Source organism: Lipotes vexillifer, unplaced genomic scaffold, assembly GCF_000442215.2.
Source record: "Lipotes vexillifer unplaced genomic scaffold, Lipotes_vexillifer_v1.1 scaffold333, whole genome shotgun sequence".
In the NCBI taxonomy this organism is placed as follows: Eukaryota; Metazoa; Chordata; class Mammalia; order Artiodactyla; family Lipotidae; genus Lipotes; species Lipotes vexillifer.
Window position 1 is genome coordinate 354,509 of NW_006790633.1, and position 11,076 is coordinate 365,584.

An 11,076-nucleotide genomic window follows, 5' to 3' on the forward strand; every position below is an offset into this window, starting at 1 on the left:
GAACCGCTGCAGTAATTCACTTTTGAAACACAGCAAAGTGAAAATGAGGTTTGAACCGCAACCTTGCCTCATTACCAGCCCGCCCCCTCCCTGCCACCTCCAGGCACTTCAAGGGCCCTTCTCCCAGCATTTTAGGGATTATCTTTGCGAGTTTAATCAAGCTTTACATTAACTAGTTAACATGGTTAAGCCTTTGTGTGAGGAAAGAAATGCTTGTCTGAAACTGTGGTGTACTGGAATCATTTTGTAGGGAGGAGACCCAGGGCCCCAAACACTGGACTCGGCTCTAACCTTATCCATCTCTCTACCATGGATGGGAAAATTTTTTTTTAATTTATATGTTTATAAATAATTTATAAAACTCATTTTTTTCTAAAACTCCTATACATAGTGAATCGTACCTTTGAAAAGTCTTGTGTTGAAACATGAGTATATCCGCCAACCACACTGGTGAAAGATTAGCCACTGTCTTATTTACTTTTATTTGTATTTTAATTAATATGTTTGCTTATGATCTTAATTAATTATGCCGAAGAAAAGATTGGAAAATCGTTGTGGTATGTGGGAGACACCTGATGGGTTAGAGGGAAGGTAGGAACCCCTTTTAGAAAATTACGAAGGTTGTTTTTATAACTTTGAAGCCTCTCTTTCAATTCTATAGGTATGTTTTGTGAATTACAATAATGAAATGCCATGATTTTCTTTTCTTAATTGAGGTCATTTTTCAATGAAGCTGGGTAAAGACCCTAAGGTGAAACCTTAGATATAAGAAAAATAAAAGCAGTTGGGGGCTTCAGAGACATTGTTTGTCTTGAAAGTGATGTGAGGAAGCTTGATCAAAAGCCTTGTTTTACTACAGTCATGCTCCATTATGGAGGGTGGGACTGTGGGTGGGGTGGGGGAGGGGAGCATGAAATGAGCCCTCGCTCCAACTTGACCAGGTTGTCAAAAGTCACCAGCCAAAGTAAATCTCCCTAGCCTGCTGGTATCGACAACCTCTGAAGTAAGCCAGATATGGATCGGACCAAGGGACCAGTAACGGACCAACAAAGATGGATGCCTTAGGAAGGCCCCATTGGGCCTGCAGCTCTGAGCTAAGAATCCTCTCCCTACCTCCTTAGATAATCCTGGAGTCAAAGAACATGGCCTTCGGCAGCTCCCTCACCTCTCTGGGCCTCAATTTCCCTATCTATAAAATGGGGATTTAGTTGCCCCTACTCCAGAAGCTCTTGTAAGATGTAGATAAAAAAATGTTTGTAAGGCAGATGGTAAATTCCTGGCACATGTTAAACTTATAGCCCTGTTTCTAAGACTGGCAACTGGGAGAGAAAGCCTCTTATTTAGTGACTTGGGGACCCTGTCCTCCAAAGCCTCAGCTGAGGTGACTTACTTCCAGTACCCAGCCCCCACCCCAAACTCATTCCAGACTTTCCAGACTGTAGGGTTTAGATCAAGCGTGAGATTGGGCTTTGGTGCATTTTAGTTTTGTTTTGTTTTTCAGCCCAGTGGTGGGTTTTGACGTGGATATCACTGTATTTTGAAAGCAATCTGATTTCTCTGTAGACGCCCGTGACGGGAGATTAAAGTGTCATGAAACAGTGCCTATCACATACTTACATGCATGCGTACAAACACTCACCCCTGCACACAAAAGCTCCTCAAATGGGCTTCTCCCTCGTCTCACCATTGCACATGAGCGCTGAACCATTTAACTAAACCTGAAACAAAGATCATCCAATAATACGAGTCAGCCCTGCCCGGCAGCCTGGTGCTGGCTTCAAAACTCTTGTCAACACGTAGAACTTTAAATGCCATTTCCAGCTTTACTCATGCCTGATAGTTACTTTGGGGTAAGTTGTTGCCACTAAATTCACTGATTTTAATCTTTCATTGACTTTCCCTTAAATACAAAAATGTTTTATGACTGCTCTCTCTCTTTTTAAACAGATTTACATACAAATAACATAAAGTAAGGTTCTCTCCCCTCCTCACCCCACCAACTTATCCAATTCTTTACAGGTAATCATTACAATGAATGATTTATAAGATATTTTTAGGGATTTTCCCCTACACATAAAATAATCCCTGCATAGAGATTAAAAGCCAGGGTTCTAGGGTTGAACAGCCTCGACTTCGATCAGAATAAAGTTTTGTTTTTGTTTTTTAATAGGGGCTGACTTAAAATATTTAGGACCTATAATCATCATATTGATACGGTTTCCAAAGTTTCTTTCATATATTTCTACACTCAAGTATAAATTCAAATTGGATTTGAAACTGCTTAAAACCCTTGATGGCTCACTATATAAACCCCTTGTCTTCCAGCCTTTAGTCCTCAAGCCCCAGCACTTAGCATTGCCAACTTGTCACAGCATTTGGATGGCGTTCCCCTCCCCCCACTGCCCCAAATATCATCCAGCTACTGTCCCCTCCTCACTAGACTGACTGTGACCTCCCATTTGTCATTGGACATTGAATTTCCTAAGGAGTTTTTTTGGATCCTCCATCCCACCCCAACATTTCTGTGCTTTATCGTGGCAGTTGACATCCTGACTTGTAATCTTGGGTTTATTTTTCTTCCCCCCCCCCCCGACCCCGCAATAGTCTTTGAGAGTGTCTGGAATCAGGGTACATGCCTGGTGAATAGGTGGAGGGATAAGACCGATGGATGACAGTAGGTGGTCATGGAGAGTCATTCCAAGTCTGCACCAATACTTGGTTGGTGAGGGGACAGAGTTAGGGGCTAGGAAAAAATTCAGAGATGTGAGACTGTTGTATTAGGTGGATTCAGTAGCCAGAGCCTGCGAACACCGCACCCAACTCAAATAGGGGAGGTTTTCACTTTATTTTTCACTCCATTGAGTTCCTGTCTCCTTGTTATCTTGAGTCTTCAAGGGGATAAGGGAGGCTAGACCATATTATCTCAATAAACATCTATCTGAGGCAGCAGGATGAGAGGATGTGGGGGAAATGTGAGCCTAAGTTGAGATGGGTGCTTGTGTGTTTGATGGGGCGGGGGGAGGCTGTGTGTAAATTCCTCATGGTAGGTGGCTAAGGGGGACTGTCTCCAGGAGCCCTTCCGGCCTGGGTGGCAAAGGCGGGGGTGTGCATGGGAGTGCACCCTGGTCTGTTTGTATGCCCCATTCCTGTATGTGTTGTGGTAGGGGAGGTATGCTCATCAGCAGATGCATCAGTGTCTGTAAAGTGTGCACCCATGTGAATCCATAAGGGTGAATGGTGGCAAGTGGGAAGCAAGTCCTAGAACAATTAGAGTTTTAGTTTCTCTTATTGATGACAGCTGCCTTTTCACAGAACAGCCCCTCCATCACTTTGGAGAATCCTTTCCTGTGTTACCCATGCTGTAGCAGCAGCATTTCATTCACTTACCTTTTGAAATATTGGGTCACAAATGGTAAAAGTCCACAATGCAGAACCAAGTTGGGTTTGATTTTTACTTTTTTTTTTTTTAAGATTTTTTGATGTGGACCTTTTCTTTAAAGTCTTTACTGAATTTGTTACAATACTGCTTCTGCTTTATGTTTTGGTTTTTTGGCCACGAGGTACTGGGATCTTAGCTCCCCAACCAGGGATTGAACCCACACCCCCTGCATTGGAAAGGGGAGTCTTCCACTGGACCCCCAGGGAAGTCCCTTGATTTCTAAATGTATGTATTTACGTATGTATGTGTTTAGAGAGGGAGTATGTGTGTATGTGTGTGTGTGTGTGTGTGTGTGTGTGTGTGTGCGCTCGTGCACACGAGTGAATGGAGAGAAATGATAAAAGGATTTCCTTTCCAGATGAGAACCTCGAGTCCAGAGAGACCCAGACCCCAGACCGGGAAAGGCAACGTCAAGCCGAGACAGCGCGTGCTGGCAACGACGCAAGGGCAGAAGATGGGCCCCCCGCCAGCGTTGCCTCCACCCACCCGCAGGCCCCCCACACCAGGGCAGGCTAAACACGAGGAGGCTTCTGTCTCCAGGGCTGGAAGAGAGGCGCCCTCGTTAAAACTCAGATAAACAGTTTATCAGGAGATGAATGAGCCACCGGGCTCCAGAGTCGCTCCCCTTCCCCAGCGTGGAGCCGGGCGGGCGGGGCGGGGGCAGCAGGCAGAGAGGGAACCAGACCGGGGAAGGGAAGGGGCTGTCAGGGCTGGAGCAAAGCGCTTGCCTCCTTTGGTCTTTAGCTTTGTCTCTATCCCTGGAAATGTATTTCCCATTTATTTACCCATTTCCCCACCCCAGCCCCATGATTTAGAGTCATCTCCCTCCCATTCTCCCCTCTTTCTAGCCTTCTATCCCCGCTTCCTATGCTGGTTAGAACTTCACTGTTGTAACTGGAATCCCATCACCAAAAAAATCACACTCAAAAACTTAGACCCTATGGTGAAACTGCACTGGCCTCCACCCTGGCTGTGAGTCCTGAACTGGCCAGGTTTCCCACAGCCTCCCGCAGGCTATGGAGAGCCCACCACCCTCCGGCCCTAGAAGCCTCCGCTCTCCCATTCCTTCCGCAGTCAGGAGAGGAAAGTGACAAGCCTTGTGGCTGACTTTTCCTCAGTTTGCTAAGTTGGGTCAAGTCCAAAAATGCCATTTTGGGTCTCATTGAGAGGAAGTCCATCAAATTCGACATTTATGAGACCCAAGAGACAGTCAGAATCAGAGGGTGACACAATTTTCATGTGCCTGGGATGATCCGGGGCCTAAAAGATGGCCACTGTCATGTTTTCTCCTTTGTGGTGCCTCGTGCTCCCTTGACCTCTCTGTGTCACGGGGCCCCAGAGAGGTAAAGTGACTCACCCGAGGTCACACAGAGGCTAGGTTTAGGGTTTTCCAAAGTCAAGCCCCATGTCCTTTGCACATCACCCACAGCTGCCTCAGGTCTATGCTTCCAGGGCCAAAAAAACAAGATTGTTGAATTGTTCTGAGAATCAGCTGAAAATAAGAAAAGATGCATAAGTACCCTCAGGATGCATAAGGTCCTCTTGCCTTCACCTGGAGTTGCCGAAGCCATGGTTCAAAAGACTGCTTCAGGGCTTCCCTGGTGGCGCAGTGTTTGAGAGTCCGCCTGCCGATGCGGGGGACGTGGGCTTGTGCCCTGGTCCTGGTCCGGGAAGGTCCCACATGCCGCGGAGCGGCTGGGCCCTTGAGCCATGACCGCTGAGCCTGCGCGTCCGGAGCCTGTGCTCCGCAACGGGAGAGGTCACGACAGTGAGAGGCCCACATACCACAAAAAAAAAAAAAAAAAAAAAAAAAAAAAAAGACTGCTTCAGTTTCCCTTGACAGAGTACCTTGCAGGAACGGAATCCTGGGATGCAGATAACCAAGAATGGACCTAGAGTCACTTCGTTCACTAGACTCTTCCCACGTAGGCTGCCAAGGCCCGAGCCCCTGGCCAATCCCCACTAACATCCAACTGCTCCCCATCTCACCCCAGCCCCTGGGAGGACCTGATCAGAGAGCTGAGCTGATAACCATCCCTCCTTTGGCTCATCTCCCACCCCACAGCTTCCTTTTGAATAAATACACCCTCTTTGTCCCGCTTGTCAAGCTCCCTCATCAATAGAGTGGCAGAAGCATTGAAATGGGTTGCCTGTTGAGTCCCCCAAGAAATTTCAGTCCCCCTCCCCTAAACTCCTGAACACCAGCAGCTACGGAGAATAGCTCAATTACACATGCCGAGCGGACAGAAAGCAGGCCCAAAGGTGTTGGAGGTGATTCCAACAGGCATCGCAACCCCTTCAAGCCCCTCTGGCTCAAATCAAAGATGGTGGGCCAAGAGTTCCTGGAAGAACTAACATGTGTTGAAAGTCTATTGCCCACTATATACTCTGCCTTGGGTGCTGTGCTAAGCACAGCATTCTTTATCTCCTATGTATAACACAGTTCTGAGGGGTGTGTGTTATCCCCGTTTTACAGATGAGGAAATGAAAGTTTGGAGTTAAGATGCCTATGTTGAGAGGGTAGCCCACCTGGTGAGTGGCAAGACCAGAATTCCAACCAAGATCCACCTGGCCCAAAGGTTGTCTTTGTGTTGAGCTTCCCTGTTTATGACATCTACTCCCCCATTCCCCACACCCCAGATCTTTTGGCTGTTCTCTGATACGGTGTGCTTCCCCTCTTTATGCAGACTCAAATATCCTCCTCTCCCTACTCAGATAAATATATCCTTTTTCTTCATCAAGCCCAGCTAAATCTCAGTTCTACCATTGAGGTATTAGTACTGCTTAGTCTCTGATAAACAGCATTCCCACAGATTCACACAGTACCTAAGTGTATGAGCTACCCTAGTGTGGCAGGGAGTAGGGGGACTGACGGCAGGCTCCCCAAGAGGGGCATTTCAGAACCCCAGAGTGAAAAAGGCTAAGTGTGGTTTGAACAGAGTATAGCTTATATTATACTTGTTTTGACTTTTTTGGGTCACCATAATGTATTATAAAATTTCAAACATTCAAAGGATAGCATGAAGTTGTAATATTTACCAAAAGTGGGCATGGGTTTTAAAATGGTTGTGAAACACTGGTCTATGCTATTAGGGGAATTTATAGATTTTTTTTTACACACCCTTTTAATGTTTTCTTCCTACGTTTGTCATATACACTTTAACTGAACTGCAATGTCTTGGATGGCAGCAATCGATTGGGACTTCTTTCTCCTTTGCATTTCCCCCCTCCCATGGTGTTCACCCAGCGGACACTCTATAAACAGGTCACCCAATCTATTGTCTAACATGGTTTGTTTTCATTCTACCCCGCCTAAATAAAGGACTGAAGGATCTGGTTTTCAAACAAAAATAGGTGATTTGAAGGAAAGGAGAGGAGATTGATGGAATAGAAAACGGCACAAGAGAATGTCACTAAGTGGAACCCACCATCTCAGGAGAGGTGGGCTAGAATTTAGCCTTTTGAACTCTTTACTGAAAAATTATTCTCTTAGTTAATTCACAGCAGTGGCAGAACTGCTCTGGAACATTTAATCTTCCTAAGAAAATAAACCAGTGCCAAGCCCCCTAAAGCATATCAAAAAGAAAGGAGTACTGTTTAAAAGCCTACTGTGTGCTGGGTTCTAGGCCCACATTATTTCAGAATCAGTGCAATTCAAACAACCAGTTGGTTGTTCTTATCTCCCATATTCATTAAAGCAAGATTTTCTTGTAGGCATTACCTTAATTGTCTAATTCTAGATACTGTCTAGACTCGAAAGTTTAAGAAAAGGTTTTCAGCTGAAACTGGCCATCCCTCTCAATTGCTGGCGTTTTGCAGAAAGACTGTGCCATGAAACAAAGTGTGTTTGCTTCCTTAGACAGATGATAAATTTCTGTGTGTGTTGGGTGGGGGTGGGGTGGGAGAGCACAGGTTGAAAGGAAAAACCAGATCTTTGGGGAAAGAAACTAGAGTGATTTAGGCTGTCACAATGAGACCTCCTAACTCCACTCTGTGGAACGCTGTGAATGCTTGAGTCATCCACACCAAGTCTCTCTTCTCCAGCGTTTTCCAGACTCCAATCATATCCACCACAGAGGAAACTGAGTTTGAGTTTTGAAGCTTGGATTCAGCTCTTCATCCAAAGGCAAATTAACCTTAAGTGTCATTTCAATATCCACCTACCATCAAAAACAAACTGCTGCTGGAAGAGAAAGCATCATGAAGGTTTATTTAGAATCACAGAAAGGTAGAACTGGAGGAGTAACGTAGTTACGTCACTAATGCAGAAAGTAAGGTGTGTGGTGCTACAAAAGTGACTTGTCCGAGGTTAACGTAGTTTTATCTGGACGGACCCCAGCCAGGTCTCAGGTCCCCTACTGCCAGTTCACCTTTGAAGAGCCAGAACAGACCCGTCAGCGCGCACGCACCCACACGCACACAAGAACGAACACACACATACACAGTGACACGGACACAAGAGCAGAAACTGAGCTGGACAGACTGGACAGCAGACAAACCCACCTCGCAGGGCCGCCCCGCCAGCGCAGGGTGCAGGGCTTGCTGCGGGCCAGCAGAGGGCGCGCCGCCCCCAGGGAGCCGAGCGGCAGCTGCGCGGAGCCAGGCCGGCTAGGGGAGCCGCAGGCAAGCCGGACGCGCGCCTGCAGCTCGGCCACTCAGGGTGCAAGACCCGGCCTAGGAGGAGGAGGAGGAGGAGGGTGAGGAGCGGACCCCCCTTGTGGGCCCGGGTAACAGCTTCCTAGGAATTACATCACGCTGCGCAACGCTGCGGCTCCCGGACTCCTCCGGCGCAGAGTGTGTGTGTGTGTGTGTGTCTCTGTGTGTGTGTGTGTGTGTCTCTGTGTGTGTGTGTGTGTGTCTCTGTGTGTGTGTGTGTGTGTCTCTGTGTGTGTGTGTGTGTGTCTCTGTGTGTGTGTGTGTGTGTCTGTCTGTGTGTGTCTGTGTGTGCGCGCGCGCTGGGGGGAGGGGCAGGGGACTTAGACCGAGCCTGGGAGAGAGGAAGGCGAGACGCGCCCGGGGAAAAAGCTTCATGCACATGGAGAAATTCCTTGCACCGAACTGCACCAAGAAACGAGCCTCCAGCACCTCCCCGCAGCTCCCTTACCGGTGCAGAGTACCCAGCTAGTGAGAATCCTCCCAGCCCCACCTCGAGCACCCCCCCAAAACTGGCCCTGCACCCTCCAGCCCGGCTCCAGCGCCGCCGCGAGCTTTCCCCAGGACTGGCCCTGGCGGGGCGCCTAGAGCCCCAGGAGAAAGGAGGGGGGCGGTGCATTTTGCAGGAGGAGGAGAAGGGGGGTGGGTGGTGGGGGAGAGAGAAAATTGCGCGGAGACCTGCCAAGCGCCACCGCCGCCGCCACCGCCGCTGCCGCCGCCGCCGCCGCCGCCGCCTGTGAGCTCCGGCGGGCAGCCGGACTGTCGGCTTCCCGGGGCATCTGGGTCCGGCGGGGCACAGCCCGGGCGCTGCCGAAGCCGCCGCCGCCGCCTCCGCGGCGAGTGCAGGCGGCTTCCCCCGGAGCCTGTGCGGCTCCGGCTCCTCGGGGGTGGAGAAGTGGGGGGTGGGGTTGTTGTTTGGGGGGAAGAAGGGGGAGGGGGCAACGCCGAGAGAGTCAGTGGTTTCCATGGTGATGGAGCTGAAAGTGCAGGAAATTTAAAGGCTTGGACCCTGCGAGACAGACAAACCGGTGCCAACGTGCGCGGACGCCGCCGCCGCCGCCGCCGCTGGAGTCCGCCGGGCAGAGACGGCCGCGGAGCCCCGAGCAGGCGGAGGGAAGTGCCCCTAGGACCGGCTCGGCCCGCGGCGCTGCACAGAGCGGCCGGACGACGAGCAGCTAGAGGAGGAGGCGGGGAGAGCGGCCAGTCCACGCGCCCTGCGCCGCCGCCAGCCCGGGAAGGCAGCGAGCAGCCGGCGCCCCCAGCGCCCGCGGTTGCCCTGGAGTAATTTCGGATGCCCCGCCGCGGTCGCCTTCCCGAGTAGACCTGGGAGAGGAGTTGCGGCCAACTTGTGTGCGTTTTTTCCGCCCCGGTGGGAGCCGGCGCCGTGCGAAGGGCTCTGCCGGCGACTCATGCTGCCGGCCCTGCGCCTGCCCAGCCTCGGGTGAGCCGCCTCCGGAGAGACGGGGGAGCGCGGCGGCGCCGCGGGCTCGGCGTGCTCTCCTCCGGGGACGCGGGACGAAGCAGCAGCCCCGGGCGCGCGCCGGAGGCATGGAGCGCTGCCCCAGCCTGGGGGTCACCCTCTACGCCCTGGTGGTGGTCCTGGGGCTGCGGGCGGCACCGGCCGGCGGCCAGCACTATCTCCACATCCGCCCGGCTCCCAGCGACAACCTGCCCCTGGTGGACCTCATCGAACACCCGGACCCTATCTTTGACCCCAAAGAGAAGGATCTGAACGAGACGCTGCTGCGCTCGCTGCTCGGGGGCCACTACGACCCGGGCTTCATGGCCACCTCTCCCCCCGAGGACCGGCCCGGCGGGGGCGGGGTGGCGGCCGGGGGCGCCGAGGACCTGGCGGAGCTGGACCAGCTGCTGCGGCAGCGGCCGTCGGGGGCCATGCCGAGCGAGATCAAAGGGCTGGAGTTCTCCGAGGGCTTGGCCCCGGGCAAGAAGCAGCGCCTGAGCAAGAAGCTGCGGAGGAAGTTACAGATGTGGCTGTGGTCGCAGACCTTTTGCCCGGTGCTGTACGCCTGGAACGACCTGGGCAGCCGCTTTTGGCCGCGCTACGTGAAGGTGGGCAGCTGCTTCAGCAAGCGCTCGTGCTCCGTGCCAGAGGGCATGGTGTGCAAGCCGTCCAAGTCCGTGCACCTCACGGTGCTGCGGTGGCGCTGTCAGCGGCGCGGGGGCCAGCGCTGCGGCTGGATTCCCATCCAGTACCCCATCATTTCCGAGTGCAAGTGCTCATGCTAGAACTCAGGGCCCCCTGCCCGCACCCGGACACTTGATCGATCCCCACCGACGCCCCCCCGCACAGTCTCCAACCAGTTCCACCACCCTCTCGCGAGGGAATTCAATGAACTTTTTTTTTTTTTTTCCCGGCTACAGAGACCTAGCTTTCTGGTTCATGTAATGCACTGTTTAACTGTGTAGGAATGTATATGTGTATGTATATACGGTCCCAGTTTTAATTTACTTATTAAAAGGTCAGTATTATACGTTAAAAGTTACCAGCTTCTACTGTATTTTTAAAAAATTTTTAAGCAAAAAGAAAAAAAAAGAACAGAGAAAAGAGAGACTTATTCTGGTTGTTGCTAATAATGTTAACCTGCTATTTATATTCCAGTGCCCTTCGCATGGCGAAGCAGGGGGGAAATGTTATTTTTTCTTAAAGTACAAAGAGAGGGGAGAACTTTTGTAGAAGGACTTTTAAAAAGCTATTTTCCATTCTTCGGAAAGTGTTTTGGTTTTCCTTGGACCTCGAAGAAGCTATAGAGTTCAATGTTATTTTACAGTTATTGTAAATATAGAGAACAAATGGAATGACTAATCATTGTAAATTAAGAGTATCTGCTATTTATTCTTTATAATATCCCGTGTAGTAAATGAGAAAGAAGTGCAGAGCAGGATTAAAGAAAACCACTAAAATCGACTGCGCTCGACACTGCGATTCTCTGTGTTGGTGATTGATGGGGGGGGTGAGGGGTGGG

General features: G+C 50.6%; 1 protein-coding gene across 1 annotated transcript; it reads left to right on the forward strand.

The window, feature by feature from the left end:
- Positions 1-9,120: 9,120 nt before the first annotated feature.
- On the forward strand, positions 9,121-10,592 carry NOG (noggin). Its single transcript, XM_007463875.1, has one exon. The coding sequence runs from the start codon at positions 9,641-9,643 to the stop codon at positions 10,337-10,339; it is 699 nt and encodes a 232-aa protein (XP_007463937.1). The 5' UTR covers positions 9,121-9,640; the 3' UTR covers positions 10,340-10,592.
- The last annotated feature ends 484 nt before the right edge of the window (positions 10,593-11,076 follow it).